The following is a 20,508-nucleotide window of genomic DNA, read 5'->3' on the forward strand; positions in this document are numbered from 1 at the left end:
GTAGATTTTTGCCTTTCAAAAATGGCAACCTGATACATTTGGGGGAGATTTTCAGTCACAAGATTGGGACTGAGAGTTTTTAACTTAACTCTCTACAAACCCCAAATTCCGGGAAACCAAAACATTGACTCTGAAGTTTTCTGATGGGTGACGATTTTGCCGGTTGTTTGCCTGGGCCTTGGAGAGAGATGAAGAGGTGTCCTGGGGAAGATGTTGGCGTCAGCAGCCCATCTGAAATGGGCTGCTCAGATGGGAGGTGTGGCAGAAGCCCCTCTCTGGGCTCCCTGAATATGTATCTAAGTTTCTAGAGCCTGACCTAGTCATTCTTGAGTTACATTATAATGAAGGATGCAAAACAAAGGCTGGAAAACCTCCTGAAACGAGGCCTTCTGTCCTCCAATTCAGGCTTGATCAACCCTTCTCCTTTTTTGTCTGCTGTCCAGGTGTGTGAGAAAGAGAAACTGTTGTCAGAGAGGAATCAACTGAAAGCATGCATGGGGGAACTGTTAGACAACTTCTCCTGCCTTTCCCAGGAAGTCTGCCGAGACATCCAGAGCCCTGAGCAGATCCAGGCCCTGCATCGGTATTGCCCTGTCCTCAGACCCATGGACCTGCCCACAGCCTCCAGTATTAACCCTGCGCCCTTGGGTGTTGAGCAGAACATTGCAGCCTCCCAATGCGCAGTGGGGGAAAATGTGCCCTGCTGCTTGGAGCCAGGCGCAGCTCCCCCCGGACCCCCCTGGGCACCCAGCAACACCTCTGAGAATTGTACCTCTGGGAGGAGGCTAGAAGGCACTGACCCCGGAACCTTCTCAGAGAGAGGAGGACCTCCTCTTGAACCCAGGAGCCAAACAGTGACCGTGGACTTCTGCCAGGAAATGACTGATAAGTGTACAACTGACGAACAGCCCAGGAAAGATTACACCTAGTGACTCGGCTCTGCCTCCCGGTCTGCACACCTCTCCCATCCAGGCATTCTTCAGTCAGCCTGTGGCACTGTTCATCTGCTGTCCCGAAGAAACCGAGAACACATTTGGTGCACACTACAGCGGTCTTAGCAGCAATACTGTTCCGAAGTATTCTCTCCTCTTCTCGAGCAGGAGTGATAGATAGTTACCTTCACAATGGTGCTACCCCTTGCCCAGGCAAGGAAAGACAGCAGTGATGACACTGTCTGTCTGTGGCTCAATTTCAGTCTTCACAGGGATAGACTACAACACCTCTAGGCCCCAACCACGGATTTTTTTTCTCAGTGGCCCATGTCACAAACCCTATCTCAGGAATTTCTTCTGAATGTTCAATTTTTTTCATTGAAGACAGCTTCTATACACATCAAAGTTTTATAGCTAGACTGTACATATTATATATAATATATATATAAAATTATATATATATATATATATCCATATGCAAAAGTCCTGCATGCCTCAACTTTCTCATCCTAAAACTGGAAACTTATTTCTCATTTAGAAACAGGTTCCAACATTCCTCTTCTTTTGTCTCTGATGCTAGAACTAGTTTGGTAACTGTTAACATGGTCATTTTTCTTGCTTCACAGTTCACTTTTCAATTTGTACTTATTTATGGACAAAATTCAGTGTTGGAAGCTTTTTCCCAAGGTTTTATTTCAGATTTCTTTTTCATTTGGTTTGGTTTTGGCATCGCCACATGGTGTCATTTGAGTATTGTGGGTTTGTTTTTTGTTTGTTTGGGGGGGTTTTGTTTGTTTTTGGTTTTTTTGTTTTTTCCTTGCAGATACTGTACAGTAATGGTCAACTTTGCCACTTGCACTGAGTTTTGGGTCAAACCTATTTTCTTAAATGAAGTTGTAACTTCAGTATAACTCAAGTATACTGTATGTTCTTTGCTTTTAGTTAAAAAAGTAAAACATTTTAGCTAATTAAAAAGCACTCAGGTGATAATTATGTAGGAAAAACAATCTTGCCAAATAATGAATTCATCCTAGGATGTGTAGACAATAATCTGCTTGACTATTTTTATATTTCACCTCCTCCCCACCTTTCCCTAAGCAAAGTTTAAATGCAGATAGAGAGTTCAGAGTTGATGCTGGATGTTCAGATTCCTAAGTGGGGAGAGAGTTTGGACATCTCACTCAAAAGTACATCAGAAAAACAGGAATCCATGATTTTATACCAGAACTCAGCAGGCATTGGCTCCTAGAAATCAAGCTAGAATGTTTTCACCCAGGGAGTAAGTCCCATTCATTTCAACACGTCCTGAGGCCTCGGCTTGCTCTGGAAGTGTTGTGCTGTAGGACCTGCCCCCATGAAGGACGGGGCCAACCAGCCACCGGCTTTCCTGCCCAGGCTCGGCCTCCTAGGACATCTGGCCTGAGGGGATTTGAATCACAGCCCCGAAGGTCCTGCCTTCACCCTGTTGGGAGAGAGCAGGGCATCCTGGCATCTGCGATCCATCCCTGACACAGGCTGACACATTCTTTCTCCTTTCCTTCTTCAAAGGCTTGGAGTTATCTTCTGAGGCTTTTCTGCCAGTCTCTTGTCTGAAGGCAGACTTCATTCTGAGGCTTTGGACAAGCTATCACCGGGAGCCCTCCCTGTCCCCTTCCCGAATCACACATATACCCTACCCTCACCTGATGATAATTTTCTCTTCTTGCTGCAAAACTGGTTGACTTGCAACCCAGAGAGAGCAGCTTCCCTTGGCTCTGGGGGCGTGTTGGCCCCAGCCACGTTTACAGGAAGGTGTGCCCCAGAGGAGGAGGAATCAGCTCCCTCGCTCCAGTGGCCTTGGGTCTGGGTCTCACTGAGCAGCCCGAGGGCCACTCCAGCCCGGCTGGGGAAGAGAGTCCTGAACGGTTTGATGTGGGGACGGGGTGGTGGGCAGTGGGGAATAGATGGTTGACTTTGTTTCTTTATTTGTGCCATTGTTTGGACAATATTAAAGCTGCATGTAAAAGGGGAAATTAGTATACGATGTAGGCGAACAGTGAAATCATAGTAACATATGTTTTAGTATTAACTTTTTTCTGTACAAATATTAGCACTAAATGTTTAAATATGTATGAATGCCAGAAATTTGTCAGTTCATGCAGTAGGATAAAAAAAAAAAAAAAAAAAAAAAAAGGCTCTTTTTACAGTTCCACTTTTAAAACCTGCCTCTGGGTTTTCGTTTTCTCTCGTGTGTGTGTGTGTGTGTGTGTGTGTGTGTGCTTGTCTGAAACAGATCTTGATAAAGCTCTGTGTTGGAGCTGCTGGTTTTTGTTATGGTTGTTGGAATTTCTTGGCCTACTAGGACAGTTCTGTGCTTCACCGTGAGGTTTGCCTTTGTGGAAAACTGGTGACAGCGAGAATATAAACTCAATGTGAATCACGTGGTACTTCACAGGCGTGTGTTATGGTGGAGTCAGCTGACAGTATTTTGCTTTTTAACTCTATTGTTGCCTTTCCAAGTGACCTCTCCTCTTCTTTTAAAAAAAGAACACTTTCTGCTCATATCTTAACCAGGTCCAACCCAGCTTCTTGGCATGAGGTTTACCGTGGTAACAACTCATGTGCAACTGGTAGTCTTGACCACATTCCATCCATTTCCCCAGGTTTCTATGGTTCAGTAGCCCAGACCTATTTGGCAGGCATTTCTAGGAGGGGCAGGGTCTCTTTATTTCTCTCCACCCTAACTCAGACCTCACCCTCCTCCCGCCAACCCCTGCCTCGCTTTTCTTCCTCTTCCCCCAACCTAACTTCTGCCATGGGAACTGGTTAAAAACACTGCTCTAAAAACCATCTTCCAGTTTCGTAGGGGTTTTTAACAAATTTCATTCATAATACACCATGAACAGTGACTAGCTTTGTGCAGTTGTTCATGGGATGTGTGCGTGTCTTTTCCTATTCGGAACTGTGTGCTCGTCAAAATTATTTCTGGGTTGATTCAAAGGGAGGACTTGCTGGGGACCAGAATCCAAACGGCCTCAAGTGGAATTTTAAAACCCAGCCTCTCTCTTTTCCCTGGGATCCGTCGGTCAACCCCACGCCTTTTAGGAAAAAAAAAGAAAAAGCAAGTGAACAGCAAGGAAGAGTGTTTGCACAGTACAGTGACATTTGGTTGTTTTTAAGGCTCTTTTACAAAAATAAGAGACCCTCCAACCACGGGCTGTTTAGAAGGATGCCTGCTTGGGTCTCCAAATGGCTGGGGTAGGAATGGTTGTTGGGGCAGAGCCAGTGGAGATGACCCTGAGACTAATGAACATCCCACCTAAATCCAGTCCTCCCCTTGGATCTGCCTTTGTCCTGCTTGTGTCTCCAGGCAACCTCTCTTCAAGTTGGTCAGGCTTTGGGCAGGTGAGTGCTTTGCTGTATGTGTTTGTTTCTCTGTATTATCTGGGGGTGCCTTGATTAAAATTGAACTTCATTACATACTGATTCTGGAACAAAACTGTTAGGAAAACTTAAAAAAAAAAAAAGCTGACAAAGTTATGAGGCCATCCTGCTACTTCTCTTCTGAGTTCCCAGCAATGACTCAGGCGTCAGAGGTGATGCTGCAGTGGAAAACCTGACTCTGTGTGTCTGCAACTGTATGTTGTGTGAGTAATTTATTAACTGTCTTTTTAAAGGTTTGCTGCTTTTAAGATGCACTATAATTCAGGATGTAATCCTTATATTGCTTTTCCAAGGAAGTAAAAAAAAAAAAAAAAAGGCTAGTGATTAGTATGACAACTGCCACTACTCCTTCAAAAGGAGCCAGGACCAGCGACAGGACTCATAAGAGGACTGGCTAAAGTGAAGTGTGCACAGTGTGAAGTTTAATGCTGTTGTCAAGAGGCCTAAACCCACATTTTCTCTTTTAATATTTTATGACTGCCATCAAAGAAGAAGAAAAAGAAGGAACAGACAAAGGTTTGAAAATGATAAGCCTGTAAAGACACCAAAAACTCCTGTCCCGTGAAGCTGCTTGACATCCTGTGGAGTAGCATAATCCTCTCAAAATGAGGAAGAGCTGCCTGAAAGCTTTCCCAAGTCCCTATTTGGCTACCTACTTCTCTACATTATGCCCCATTTAAACTAGAAGCTGTTTTAGAGATGACTTCAAACTGCTCCACTGTTGCTTACAGTTTAGGAGGAGTCTCAGATCCATAAAGGAGCAAGAATCAAGTTTGGTCCTCAAATGACTGTAAATAGACTAAAGAACAAGGTGTTTTTTTGTTTTTGTTTTTGTTTTTATTTTTTAAGAATAAAGCTGTTCGTTGTACCATGAGTTAGTGTTTCTTCCCCAGATTGAAGACTGTTGGAAGTTCGATTTCCGGTGAGCCAGTCCACAGTACAATGCCCTGTTGTGGAGTTGGTATTCACACAGGAAGTCTGTGTGCACGAGGCATTGTGTGTTGAAAGTGTATGTTGATAGTACTGCCCGAGCCATCTCATGACCCCAGCATCCAAAACCGATGCTGTAGAACAGAACATATTTGTACACAAACAGTGTGTGCAAATAGCATTTGTACATAGAAAAGTCTTATTGTGGCAGATTGAGGATAAATTATTCAACTGACGGTGCAAAAACATTACTTGCAAAGAAAAGTAAGTTTATAGTATTTTCCTACACTCCACCCTGGGAGATGATATTTCTATCAAATGAATATCAGTGCATTTTAAATGTAATATGAAAACGATGCTGCCATTTTGTGAAGAATACCCACTTGGTTGCAGAGGCCAACTTTCATAGCTTTGATTTAATGTTGTGACATGGTGTATGCATATCGCTGTCAAGCAATGGATAAACAGCTCTGACTTTCATTCTCATTCCAGTTTATTGACCTCAGATAAAACATTGGCCCTTCTTAGAAGCAGAAGTGCACCAAGACCATTCATTTCAGGTAGACTCACATTCAGTGCCAAGCGCTCCCATGGGAATAATCAGACGCATATGTTGTGAAAGAGTGAAGGGACTTGGACAAAGGGGTTTTCCTACAGATGGATGCTCAGTCTTCTACCAAAACATGTTTGGAGGCAGAAGTGTGACCTCCCCTTAAGTCCCAACAATGTATTTTGTGTGTGCAAATCCTGGGATGCCTGTTCACGCTCTGACATAAAGACATGGCACCTCTAGTGAGTGATCAGGAAGATTCCATATGCGTTTGGGAGCTTCAGGTGCTTCTTAGACACAGTGAGCCATTCAAGGCAAGCAGCACCTTTGCTAGTGAGGCCAAGAGGGCCTGTGACAATTTGTTCCAGAACCAGTCTGATGCAAGTGCACCTCTAATATATGCCTTACAAACTCCAGAGGCCATATTCAAAACAGGGTCTTCTCAGTGTATGCAAGGGGCTGCAGCCCCTCTTCTCTTCCTCCCCAGGTTGAACAATACGGACAGTTTTCACACATATCTACCTGTATAACCCTCTGTACCTCTCATAACTGGTCAACGACTGTAACAGGTTACATCAGGTGTTTTTCTACATACTTTTTACACAGATTCTATGCGATTAATGTAACTTAATTCAATGCATCATTTTATTGTACTAGTTCTTAGGCTTGTCCTTATTTTTTTCTAAGTGACTGTGGTTTTTCTTGTGGTTTTTATTGTAAAAATGAAAGGCTGTTGATGCTTATTCTCTGTAACTAAGAATTTTTACCTTTTGGGGAAAAAAAGCATTGCTATGAACTAATGAATTGAAACTTCATTTACTCATTGTAAATACACTATTGTGCAAAAAAAGTTTTCACTCAATTGAATTGCTAGTGTTAACTGAATTTTGTCTAGACACCATTTCTGTTGATGAAATAAAGACATATCATTATGCATTGTAAACTGATTTTCTTTCTCTCTGATCCCTGTGTTCCAAATTACAGAGTGAGAAACCTCAGGAAATCTTTTTTCCTAGAGGCCATTTCTCTTCCTCTGACTTGGACCCTTAGTTGCTACCTGATTAATGTGATTAGGAATCTTTAAATTTTGATAATACTAATGTGATTCCTAAACTCTGAATTCTAAAAATCCCTAGTGCCTGTGAGAGTAGATAAAAGGCTTTAAGCCCAATTTCTAGGTTTTGATACTGTGCTATCACCATGCAGGATGTTACCATGGGAGAAAACTGGGTGATGGGTATCATTTCTTGCAACTGCATGTAAATCTGCAATTATATCCAAAAAAAAGCCTTAATTTTTTAAAAACTAAATGAAAGTAAATGAGAAAGAACATTAAACCAACACCAAGATGCAATGAGTTGCAAGGAAAGATGTGTAGAATTGTGGTTGAGGAATCCACACAGTCACACATCGGTCAGTGAGGGGGTACGTTCTGAGAAATGCATCCTTACACAATTTCATACTGTGAGAACATCAGGGTGTGCCGCACCAACCCAGATGGGAAAGCCTATGACACACCTAGACTATATGCTCCTAGGCTGCGAACTGGTGCAGCATGTAACTGTACTGGATATGGTAGGCAATTGTAACAGCAGGGTAAGTGTTTGTGTATCTTAACATAGAAAAGGTGCGGTAAAAATAGGGTTTACAATCTTATGGAACCACTGTCATATATTCGTTCCATCATTGACCAAAACATGGTTATGCCACGCATGACTGTACAGTTTAAAAGGTGTATTCTAAAAGTGTATTTGATAGTTGTGTCTTAGGTTTTGACGTAAAGAGAAAACAAGATACCAAATGGTGGACAGGTCAAGTGACCATGAGCTAACACTGGACTCAGAGGTGAGAGAAAGTCACTAGAGCAGAGCAGGGACGGTCTGAGCTGTCAGCGAGGCTGTAACGAGTGCATGCACATGGTGTCTGGGCAGGGCAGGGCTGTGCTGCCGAGATCCATGCTTCAAGAAGTGCACCTGACCGCCAGATGGGAAAACTGAAATTAAAAGCTGCCAAGTTCTGCTCCCTCGGGCGAGTCTCCATGGGCACCTATGGAGTCAAGGAAGGCTTCCTGAGAGCAGGTCATGGGTTTTGCAAATGTGTGCTGCTCTGACAACATCATAGTCATAACGTTGTCAGTACTAGAGGTGGATTACCTATCCCTGAAGATGGGAAGTTAATCCACTCTGAGAAAAACAGGTGGGTCAGAGTCCCAGAATTTTCTGTGGGAAAACCTGGTAGTTTAGAACTGATGGTCCTTTGCACCTTCAACCCTGACATTTGCTCTTGTGATGCAAATAACGGTCATGCATTGAAGCAAAATAAACCTCACCAGCAGTTGTGTCCTGCAAAACAGGTGTCCCCGACCCCTGGGTCGCAGACTGGTTCCGGTCCATGACCTGTTAGGAACATGCTTCACAGCAGGAGGTGAGCAGCTGGGGAGTGAACATTACTGCCTGAGCTCCGTCTCCTGCCATCAGCGGTGGCATTAGATTCCCATAGGAGCGCAAACCCTACTGGGAACGGTGCATGTGTGGGATCTGGGTTGCAGCTCCTTATGAGACTCTAATGCCTGATGAGCTGAGGTGGAACAGTTTCCTCCCGAAAACATCCCCCAACCCCCGCTACCTCTGGTCCGTAGAAAAATTGTCTTTCACAATACCAGGTCCCTGGTGCCAAAAAGGTTGGGAATCGCAGCTACAAAAAAGCTTTTAAGCACTGTCCAGCCCCAGGTGGACAGCAGCCATTCTCTTTCCTACTTTACATGTGCTTCTTACGGGAAATTTGCATCTGCCTCTGGGGCACAGTGAGGACAGGTTGCCTCTACACCAGGCCCTGCCAGCAGTTTTGTTATATATATTTGGAAATAACTGAGCTGTTCTTTGAAATCATTTTAGAATCTTTCCCTCTTCTCCAACCCACCACCTCACCCAACTCTGCCCCACCACTTGGGATGCATTAGCAAGATGATACCTAATGTTTAACACCAGCTGGTGAAGTTGCCGTGAGCAGAAATGGGTTTCCGATTCTCCTCACTGAGCACCTATGTCTTCCTGACACAAATGAACACAATACTTCCTGGTGTCAAAAAATCAAGGCCTAGAGAGATGGAGAAAGCCACACATCCCATTACACAAGTGTCTTTCATTTCACTCAAGAGCATGACATCTCCTGTCTCCACACCCGTCCCTGGTTCCTGCAGATCCTGACGCACACCTGCCACTGGCCTGCTTAGCCACAAAGAGGCACTGCTGATTCTCCATGGCTAGTTCTTACTCTTTCTTCCTGAAGACAAGTGCATCCCTGAGACAGTGCCCTTCATCCCGAAGCAGTGAACGGAAACCTTCCGAGACACGCTAGCAGTCACTGGAAACGTTACATTTTACACTGGGCCCTTCAGACTTTGTTTTTTGTTCTTTTTAGAGACAAGGCCTTGCTATGCTGCCCAGGCTGGAGTTCTATGGCCATTCACAGGCATGATCGTAGTATGCCACAGCTGTGAACTCCTGGTCGCAAGAATCTTCTCGCCTCAGCCTCCTGAGTAACTGGGACTATGGGCAGGCCACCAGGCCCAGCCCAAACTTGATTTTTGTTGTTGTTGTTGTGTTTTGAGACATGCTCTGTCACCAGGCTGGAGTGCAGTGGCACGATCTTGGCTCACTGCAACTTCCACCTCCCAGGTTCAAGCAATTCTCCTGCCTCAGGCTCCCAAGTAGCTGGGACTGCAGGCGCACACCACCACGCCCAGCTAATTTTTGCATTTTTAGCAGAGACAGGGTTTCACCATGTTGGCCAGGATGGTCTCGATCTCTTGACCTCATGATCCCCCGCACCTTGGCCTCCCAAAGTTCTGGGATTACAGGCATGAGCCACACACCCGGCCTCAAACTTGTTTTTTAAAACCTCCATATGTGCTGTGTTGACAACCCTGTAAAGACTTTTCAGAGTGAAAGAAATTGAAATTGCAAAAAAAGTTGCCATAGAGGCCTCTGACACCTATTGACAAACCTATTGACACAACATGACAGAAAGTGAATAAGAAATAAAGACTGGAAAATTGGAAGCAATGGGTAAGGTATTGCCTTTGGCGTTTATACATAAATACATATTCATTCAACCAACACTGTGTTACATGCTGAGCATCCAGGATGTCAAATACCCTTACAGCTTTCACAGGCTAGTTGGGCAGAGAGATGTACAAACAAATCATTGCCCAGGGGCTGCTGACTTTTACAGAAAGGAGAGCAAGGATTTCTGAAAGGACTGCGGGCCTCAGAGCAGCTGGATATGGATTTGAATTCCAGCAGGCACTTCAGCTTGTGTGATCTTTAACTGTGGAGAAAGTTAATCTCTTTGAGCCTTGTCAGATCTATAAGATGAAAATGAACAATAACAACTTGACAAGTTGTACAAGGTATAGTTAATGTGAGCACGTGGAATATAGTATTTCTACAAAAAAAAAAAATTTTTTTTTAATTAGCTGGGAGTGGTGGTGCATCTGTAGAGTACCACCTAGTGGGAAGGCTGAGGTGGGAGGATCGCTTGAACCCGGGAGGTGGTGGTTGCAGTGAGCCAAGATCACACCACTGCACTCCAGCCTGGGCAACAGAGCGAGACCTGTCTCAAAAAACAAACAAACAAACAAAAAAACACCCTATCATCTACCCCCCCACCGTTACTATAATTAATTACAAGGCTGCCACAAAGAAAGGCATGGTGAGTGAATGGGTGACTCAGAAGATATGGTGAAACTGCCTCCATGAAAATAATGAGTCCCCAAAAGGCAGCCACAGGATAGGTGGACACTGTCCAGCAGCACACTCCTGGGTGGGCAACAGCAGGCAGGAGCGGGACAGCTGCCACAGCTGGGTTACAAGTGAGAAGCAGGAAATGAGGTCAGAGGCAGAGGCCAGTGCCTGAATTTCCTGTGGCTGTTATCTCACAGGACATAGATGATGCCAAGCCTTATGGCTTTCAACCAAATTGATTCTCCTTATAACCTGAAGCCTTTATTACCAGGTGTGTGACCAGGGTTGGGGCTACTCTGGCTGTGGGGTGGAGGATGGGGGAGCTAAAAGGCTCTTTCCATGGGAATTAAGTCCACCTTTATGGCTCTAAAAACTCAGGGCTGGGCACGGCGGCTCACACCTGTAATCCCAGCGCTTTGGGTGCACCTGAGGTCAGGAATTCAAGACCAGCCTCACTAACACGAAGCTAAAAATATTAAAATACAAAAATTAGCTGGGCCTGGTCATGGGCACCTGTAGTCCCAGCTAGTTGGGAGGCTGAGGCAGGAGACTGGCTTGAACCCAGGAGGTGGAGGTTGCAGTGAGCCAAGATGAGCCAAGCAGCAACCAGCTGAGCAGCCTCATGGGTTGGCTAGTCAGTGCACATCACAGGGCACACTCTCTCCTGGATGGCTCAGGACCACTGGGAGGGCAGGCAGGGTGAGGAAGAGGTGCTGGCTTCTACCACTCCCAGGAAGCTCCTAGGGGGGCACAATCATGGCATCACCACTACCCATGAATGATCCCAAAAGGATACAAAAAAAGCATGTGAATGTTTGCCAGTGTTTTAATCCATATTTTATTTCCATGCCATCGGTGAATTAAAAATCCAACTGATTCATCCCCAAGAAATGAACTGGTGAGAGGAAAAGACTGAAAAGTTTCTTGTCAACCTCTTCTTTATAGACAGGAAGCACATCTGACCTCAGGCTGAGCACAAAGCTCCAGGCCTGCTCTGGACCCACGTTTAAGGGGCCAACTGCTACCGTTACTGCCACTACCGAGCTGGGGAACTCTCTTGCAAAATATCCCAGCAGGCTGTGCTGGGACTGGGGAAGAGGAGACATATACCAATCCTCCTCCTCAAGCAGAGCCGCTCTTGTCCCTAGATCTCCTCTGACGGTGTACAGCTCCTCCCTGCCCGAGCATCAGACCTCCCTCAAGCAGTGTGCCCAGGCAGGGTGAGAATCTGTCCCCAGCTCCCATAAGGGAAGGGTCTCCTGTGGAAGTGAGCCCAGGCTGGGAGCACCCTGAACAGGGCCCTTCGCCTGGTGGGTGTCTGCAGAGGGCGTGGGTCCCAAAGCGCTTCCTGCAGTTTGAGCTGACAAAGGCACAACTCTCCTCCTGCAGGTACCAGCTGCTCCTGATGCATTATTTTTTCATAATAGATGAAAGTTCTAGAAGCATGTTCTGAAAGAGACAGGAAACCAAAAACAAAACAGACTCAAAGGTCTTGTAAGAGTCAGGCCCTACCCACCCACCTTGGATTCTATATAAGTCAAAAATCCTGGGGATCAAAAAGCTGCTGCAGACGGCAGCTGTCCCTGTGTTTCCCCACAGGTGAACATCCGTGTAAGAGGTGGTGCCCAATAGCATTACAGTGAAAATTCTGGATCCTTCCTGTTGCCTCCTCCTCCTATTGTGGTTTTTGTTGTTTTGTGCAAAAATTTAGGCCTAAAACTAAAAAGTCAATTTGTTCCTAAGCTCCATCTTAATCCCCTTACAATTAGCCAGATTTTTTGACTTTAGATCATATGGAAAGGGAAAACTAATTCAAATACAGAATTGTCTATTTTAGAACAATCTATCTCTGATGTTAAAAATATGTTAAACTCAGGAGGCCATGTGCCGGGAGAGCAAGGGGCAGCCATGGGTGTAGGAACAGGAGTTTGGGTTGAGTCAGACAGGCTGAGGGTCCAATTCTGGCTCACTTGCTCATCCAATAAATATTAATTTATCCCCTGTTATGTCCCAAGGACTGTGTGACTTAGGACAAGTCATTTCTTTCTTTCTTTTTTTTTTTTTTTTTTGAGACAGTCTCGCTCGGTCGCTAGGCTGGAGTATAGTGGCGTGATCTCGGCTCACTGCAACCTCCGCCTCTTGGGTTCAAGAGATTCTCCTGCCTCGACCTCCCGAGTAGCTGGGACTACAGGCACGCACCACCACGTCCAGCTAATTTTTGTATTTTTAGTAGAGATGGGGTTTTACCATGTTGGCCAGGATGGTCTTGATCTCTTGACATCGTGATCCGCCCGCTTCGGCCTCCCAAAGTGCAGGGATTACAGGCATGAGCCATCATGCCCGGCCACAAATCACCTATTTCCTTATCTGTAAAATGGAAATTAGCACATGGCTACAGAGAGGAAGTCCACCGTGTCCAGATGATGATCCAGCCCTCAATAAAGTGGTGTCCTTCTTCATCTTCTTCGCATTCTTTGGTAATTGCTAAATTGTGTAAAACTTCTCAGCCAAAAGGTTCAATAAATTATAACAATCCACCCTCCAAATATCCACTTCATAATCCTTGCTAATGATGTTGAGTCGGGCTGGGCACAGTGTCTCATGCCTGTAATCCCAGAACTTTGCAAGGCCAAGGCAAGAGGATCATTTGAGCCCTGGAGTCCAAGGCTACAGTGAATGAGGCCACTGCACTCCAGCCTGGGAGACAGAGTGAGATCCTGTGTCTAAAAAATTAAAGTAATATAAATAATAATGTTGAGTTGAAAAATACCTGGTCCCAAATGAGACAAAGAAACTTGAAGGCAAAGAGATTTTTCATACTAAATATAAAACTAAAAGTGTAAAGATGTCATAAACAGGGAAAAAAGACAAGCAGATTGGGAAAAGAATCTTTCAATGCCTGTATAGACAAGAGGTTAATATAATACCATACAAGAACTCCTAGAAATCAGAAGAACAACAAATATCCCAACAGAAAAATAAACAATGACAATTCATGGTAGAAATACAGATAGCCAATTAACACATGAACGACCTGAGTAGTAATCACAGAAATGTAAATTAAAACAAAGAGAAATATTTTTAGTTCATCAGATGGGGAAGGGGGTAAGATAATGTCTGCTGTTGGCAAGAGTATGAGGAAATGGGTGCTATGCTGGTGAGAGGTTAGTTGGAATAGCGCTTCCTATGCAAAAATTGGCAGCATCTATCAAAACGAAATGTAGCCAGGTCTCGTGGCTCATGCCTGTATTCCCAGTGCTTTGGGAGACCAAGGTGGGAGGACAGCTTGAGCCCAGGAAGTTGAGACTACAGTGAGCTATGATTGCACCACTGTACTCCAAATTGGGCAACACAACAAGACCATGCTTCTAAAAAAAAAAAAACCAAAACGAGCCGGGCACAATGACTCATGCCTGTAATCCAAGCACTTTGGGAGGCCAAGGTGAGGGGATCACTTGAGGTCAGGAGTTTGAGACCAGCCTGGCCAACATGAAGAAACCCCATCTCTACTAAAAATACAAAAATCGGCAGGTATGGTGGTGCACACCTGTAATCCCAGCTACTCAGTAGGCTGAGGCAGAAGAATCGCTTCAACCCAGGAGGCAGAGGTTGCACTGAGCCAAGATCGTGCCATTGCACTCCAGCCTGGGTGACAGAGTAAGACTCTGTCTCAAAAATACACGCACACACAAAACACACACACACACACAAAATATGCATGTCCATTGAAACCAACAGCTCCACTTCTTGGTACCTATCAAAGATACATGCAGGAAACATTAAATACAACATTGTTTGTAGTAGGAAAAAAAGAAACAGCTTAAATGGCCATCAGATATATATGGTTCATCATACCACGGAAAAGTATGAGCTGAGATAAACACCAAGGCAGCTCTATAGGAACTGACAAAGATGCCTGAGATGGATCATTAAGTGAGCAAGAGCAAACTGCAGAGACATTTCCAGAGTATGGTCAAGTTTATATTTTAAAAAACAATAGACTGGGGGGCTTCAAGAAGGCTGACTACATGCATATGGTATTCGCCTCTTCCATAAAAAGGAACCAAAATAGCAAGTAGATAATGACACTTCAAACAGATCATCTAAGAGAGAGCACTGGAATTCCACAGAGGAGTGGGAAACACCAAAAGCAAGGCAGGAGAGGGAAGCAAGACAGCCTGCTCATCTGGGATTGGCTGGGAGCCTGGAGAGGTCCGGTAAAGTGGGGAAAGGGTAAGTGAGAGACCCCCCGCAATCTACATTCCCACCACAGACTCTTAGCTGTAGGAGAGTCCCTCAACCTTCAACCCTCAAGGGCCCTGACTAAGGTAGGGAGCTGCCTGGAAACTGAACGGCAGCACCGCTCCAGAGAGGGAGGTCATGCTGTGTCCCACACACTCCCAAGCCCTAAGCAGCAGCAGCATGGCACCATTTTAAGAGCCCAGCCACCTCCACACTGGGGCTAGGCAGGAGCCACTGACAACAACCACCCAACTGCACCCCCAGCAGAGAGGCAACCAGGCATTTTCACATGCCCTGAGGACACATTCCACTGCCTGCAATGGCAGCACTGTGAACTGCCGCCGTGCCCCAGCTGTTCTCACTGAAAGTAATCCTGGCCTCCCCAGCAGCAGGGCCACAGTGCAGTTGCAGCTGTCCCTACCTGAGCATTGCACTGGCAGCCTGGGGATCACCCCACCCCTGTCTATCATAGCCAGCACCTGTACACATCACCAGAGAGCCTGAGGGCAGGTCTACCCAGCCCAGCTCTAACCCTCAGCCCAGAACCTGAGTATTCCATCTCAGGGTGTGGGAGTTGCCCAGCCCGGTCCATCATCACTGACACCTAAGCATTCCTCCCATAGTCTCTGGTCAGGCCCACCCAATCTCCCACTGCCACTACAGCGGCACCCACCCACATATATCACCTGCAGGCCTAGGGACTGGCCTTCCCAGACCATTGCAGCCACCACCAACACCAGTGCATACCACCTGGATCCCTAAGAGTTATCCCACCACTGCAATTGCCATCATCCACACCAGGCCTGCTGCTAAGGGGCTCAAGAACCTGCCCACCCACCTAGCCCATTGCTGCTATTCCTGCCACCCAAGCAAGCCACCTGGAGGCCCAAGAATTGGCCTGATTGGACACACTAATACCTGTGCCAGCATAAGCAACGCTGGGGTGCAAGAACAGGCATGCCCAGCCCACTGCTGTCAACACTGGGCCTAAAGACTGGCCCACCTACTGGCCTAGCCCTCAGCCAAACTTCAACATAGCCTCCACTAATAATCACACCATGAGCCATCAAGAAAATCACAGGCAACACTGATACTGTTTACAGCTGAAGAAATCATACAGAGACTACTCCAGTGCATGCACCAAGGATCAAAGTGCCCTACCCAAACAACCACAGATACATCTTCAGGAAAAAGTCTCCCCTATGAAAGCAAATTCAAAAACTAGAAAAAGCAACTTTTACAACAGATGCATGGATACCAATGTAAGGACACAAAAAACATGAAAAAGCAAATAAATATAACACCTCCAAAGGAACATAATAATTCTCCAGTAACAAATCCCAATCAAAAAGAAATTTATGAAATCTCAGAAAAAGAATTCAAAATATTGACATTAAGAAGTTCAGCGAAATATAAGAGAATACTGAAAACCAATACAAAGAAATCAGAAAAAGAATGCAAGATACAAATGAGAAGTTTACTAAAGATATAGACATTATAAAAAACAACCAAACAAAAATTCTTGAACTGAAGAACTCATTGAATGAAATACAGAATACATTCAAAAGCTTCAACAACAGACTAGATCAAGCAGAAGAAAGAAACTTAGAATTTGAAGGCAAGTCTTTTGAAATAACCCAGTCAGACAAAAATAAAGAAAAAATTATTTTAAAAAATGAGCAAAGTCCATGTGATATATAGGACACCAATAAAGTGACCAAATATTCAAATTTTCAATGTCCCCAGAAGGTGAAGGGGTAAGGAAAACATTAGAAAATCTATTTAACAAAATAATAAATGAAAACTTCCCAAGTCTAGCAAGAGATTTAGACATCCGGATTCAGGAAGCCCAGAGATCCCCAAATAGATACAATTCAAGGTGTCCTCCATGGCACACTATAGTCAAACTGTCAATAGTCAAAGGCAAAGAGAGAATTCTAAAAACAGCAACAGAAAAGTGTCTAGCACTCATAAAGGAACCCCATCAGACTAATGGCAGATTTCTCAGCAGAAACTTTACAAGCAAGGAGAGAACAGGATGATATAGTCAAAGTGCTAAAATTAAAAAACTGCCCGCAGGCCAAGTGCGGTGGCTTGCACCTGTAATCCAAGCACTTTGGGAGGCCAAGGTGGGTGGACTACTTGAGTTGACAAGTTTAAGACCAGCCTGGGCAACATGGGGAGACCCCATCTCTACAAATAAATACAAAAATCAGCCAGGCCTGGCGGCAGATGCCTGTAGTCCCAGCTACTCGGGAGGCTGAGATGGGAGGATGGCTTGAGCCCAGCAAGGCAAAGGTTGCAGTGAGCCGAGATGGCACCACTGCACTCCAGCCTGGGTGACAGAGTCAGACCTTGTCTCAAAAAAAACAAAAAACAAAACAAAAAGTCAAGCAGAGATACTATACCCAGCAAAGTTATTGTTCATAAATGAAGGAGGAATAAAGTCTCCTGGACAAGCAAAAGCTGAGGGAATTCATTACTAGACTTTCCCTATAGAACCACTTAAGATAGTCCTATACCAAAAAGTCAAAGAATAATATGAAAATCGTGAAAATATAAATACTACTGGTCAAGCAAGCACACAAACAAGGAAGATAAAAGACTCAAATGTTACCACTACAGAATACTGCCAAACCACAATGATAAACAATAAGAAAGGAGCAAAGGATATATAAAACAACCAGAACTTAATTAATAAAATGACAAGAATAAGCCCTCACACATAACCTTGAGTGTTAAACTTTCTACTTAAAAGATACAGAGTGGCTGAATGTATTTTAAAAACATGACCCAACTATATGCTGCCTAAAAGAAACTCATGTCACAGTTGAGATGATACACAGACTGAAAGTAGAGGGATGGAAAAAGATATTCCATGTAAATGGAAACCAAAAGTAAGCAGGAGTAGCTATGTTTACGGCTGATAAAATAGACTTTAAGTGAAAACAGTAAAAAGAGACAAAGAAGGTCATTATATAATGACAAAGGAATCAACTGCAAGAGCATATAACAATTCTAAATATATATGCATCCAACACAGGAGCACCCAGGTACATAAATCAAATATTACTAGATTTTAAAGGAGAGATAGATAGAATGAAATACAGTAATAGTTGGAGAATTCAACACCCCACTCTCAGTATTAGACAAATAATCTAGACAGAAAATTAATAAAGAAACATTGGATTTAAGCTTAACTTTAGACCAAATAGACCTAACAGACATTTACATAACAGACATTTCATCCACCAGCTACAGAATGCACATTTTTCTTATCAGCACAGGGAATATTTTCCAGGATAAATCATATTTTAGAACACAAAATAAGTCTCAACAAATTCTTCAAATATCTAGTATCTTCTCAGACCACAATGGAATAAAATAGAAAGTATTTAATAATAACAAGAGGAACTTTGGAAACTATATAAACACATGCAAATTAAACAAAATGCTCCTGAATGACCAAAGGGTCAAGGAAGAAATTAAGGAGAAAATTTAAAAGTTTTTGAAACAAATGAAAATTGAAACACAGCATACCAAAACCTTTGGGATTCAACAAAAGCAGTGCTAAGAGGGAAGTTTATAACAATAAACATTTACATTAAAAAGTAGAAAAGTTTTAAATAACCTAATGATGCACTTCAAGGAACTGGAAAAGCAAGGGCAAATGAAACTCAAAATTAGTAGAAGGAAAGACATAATAAGCATCAGAGCAGTGGGCCATGCAGACTACTGTAATCCTAGTACTTTAGGGGACTGAGGTAAGAGGATCACCTGAGACCAGTTCAAGACCAATCTGGTCAACATAGCAAGACTCCATCTCTACAATAAATTAATAAAATTAGTCAGACATTGTGGCACAACCCTGTAATCTCAGCTACTCAAAAGGCTGAGATGGAAAGTTTGCTTGAGCCCAGGAATTCGAGTTTACAGTGAGGTATTATCACATCTCCATAGTCTGGATGACAAAGCAAGACTCTCTCTAAAAGCAAAAAAAAAAAAAAAAACAAAAACAAAACAAAAACCCATCACTAATCATAATCAGTGACATGCAAATCAAAACCACAATGAGCTATCATCTTACCCCAATCAGAATGGCTATTATTAAAAAGAGAGAAAACAAACACATAGATGCTGGTGGGGATGCGGACAAAAGGGAACTTTTATATACTGTTGGCAGGATTGTAAATCAGTACGGGCGCTATGGAAAACAGTATGGAGGTTTCTCAAAAACCTGAAAGCAAAACTACCATATGATCCAGCAGTCCCACTACTGGATAGTTATCTAAAGGAAATCAAAAGGATACCTGCACTCCCATGTTTATCACAGCACTATTCACAACATGAAATCAACCCAAGTGTCCTGTCCATCAACTGACAAATGAATAAATAAAATGTGGTATATGTACACAAGGGAATACTATCTGACCATAAAAAAAAATAAAATCATGTCATTTGCAGAAACATGGGTGGAACTGGAGGTCATTATGTTAAGTGAAATAAGGCAGGCACAGAAAGGCAAATATCACATGTTCTCACTCATGTAAGAGCTATAAACGACGTCATTGAGGTAGAGAGTGGAATGATAGACACCAGAGGCTGGAAAGGGTATGTGGGTGGGAGCGGGGTGAAGACAGGTTGGTCAACAGGTACACACATACAGTTAGACAGTTCTAATGTCTGATAGCAGAGCAGGGTGACTATACAATGTATTATATAATTCCAAGTAGCTAAAAGAAACTGAAATATTCCCAACACATAGAAATGATAACTATTCAAGGTGATGGATACCCCAATACCCTGAAATGATCATTATACATTCTATGATGCAACAAAATATCACATGTACCCCATGAATATGTAAAAGATTACGTATCAATTAAAAATATTTTTTAATAAAAATAAATAACATGTCAGGCACAGTGGCTCACGCCTGTAATCCCAGAACTTTAGGAGGCCAAATCACTTGAGGCCAGGAGTTCGAGACCAGCCTGGACAACACAGTGAAAGCCCATCTCTACTAAAAATACAAAAATTAGACAGGCATGGTGGCAGGTGCCTGTAATCCCAGCTACTCAGGAGCCTAAGGCAGGAGAATCACTTGAAACCAGGAGGTGGAGGTTGCAGTGAGCTGCAAATGGGCCACTGTACTCCAGCCTGGGCGACAGAGTAAGACTCTGTCTTTAAATAAAATAAATAAAATAAAATAAAATAAAATAACAATAAATGTGCGTGGACATATATTTGTCCCCAAGGACTGATTATGAAGGCACTGAGGAAGGTACCAGTGACACACCCTATGGTGTTCACAGAGGACAGAGGTTGCCTTGGGGGAACAAAGTAGGGGTTGAGTCCAGATGAGAACAAGAGGAGATGAACTTTCCCATGGTCAGGTTCACATTTTACTCTACAATATTTTATATTGTTTGAATTTCTTTAAATTCGCATGTATTACTTTAATTTGAAAGACAATAATTCTTTTAAAAACTGTTGTTCTTCCAAATCAGTAAGAGTGGTACCCCTTGTCTGAGTCACCCTCATAGCTCACTGAACCACTGCACAGTCTCCTACCTGATCTCCCTAATTCTATTCTTATCCCTACAATTGATTCTCCAAAAACAGTGATTTTTTTTTTTTAACATATGTATCAGCCCATGCCAATCCCTGTGCCGTCTAACTCAAA

General features: G+C 43.7%; 1 protein-coding gene across 4 annotated transcripts in view; it reads left to right on the forward strand.

Annotated features, from left to right (window-relative positions):
• The window catches only part of BACH2 (BTB domain and CNC homolog 2), a 383,325-nt gene extending 376,550 nt beyond the window's left edge, over nt 1-6,775 (forward strand). For 2 of the 4 annotated variants that reach the window (XM_023205309.1, XM_023205307.1), the window contains one exon: nt 444-6,775. In XM_023205309.1, the coding sequence (XP_023061077.1) occupies nt 444-929 (486 nt within the window). In that variant the 3' untranslated portion in view covers nt 930-6,775. The remainder of the gene's footprint in view (nt 1-443) is intronic. The other 2 variants (XM_023205308.2, XM_023205310.1) reach the window with 1 other exon arrangement.
• Nucleotides 6,776-20,508: the final 13,733 nt, after the last annotated feature.

The sequence above is a fragment of the Piliocolobus tephrosceles genome, chromosome 5, assembly GCF_002776525.5.
Source record: "Piliocolobus tephrosceles isolate RC106 chromosome 5, ASM277652v3, whole genome shotgun sequence".
NCBI classification, from domain to species: domain Eukaryota; kingdom Metazoa; phylum Chordata; class Mammalia; order Primates; family Cercopithecidae; genus Piliocolobus; species Piliocolobus tephrosceles.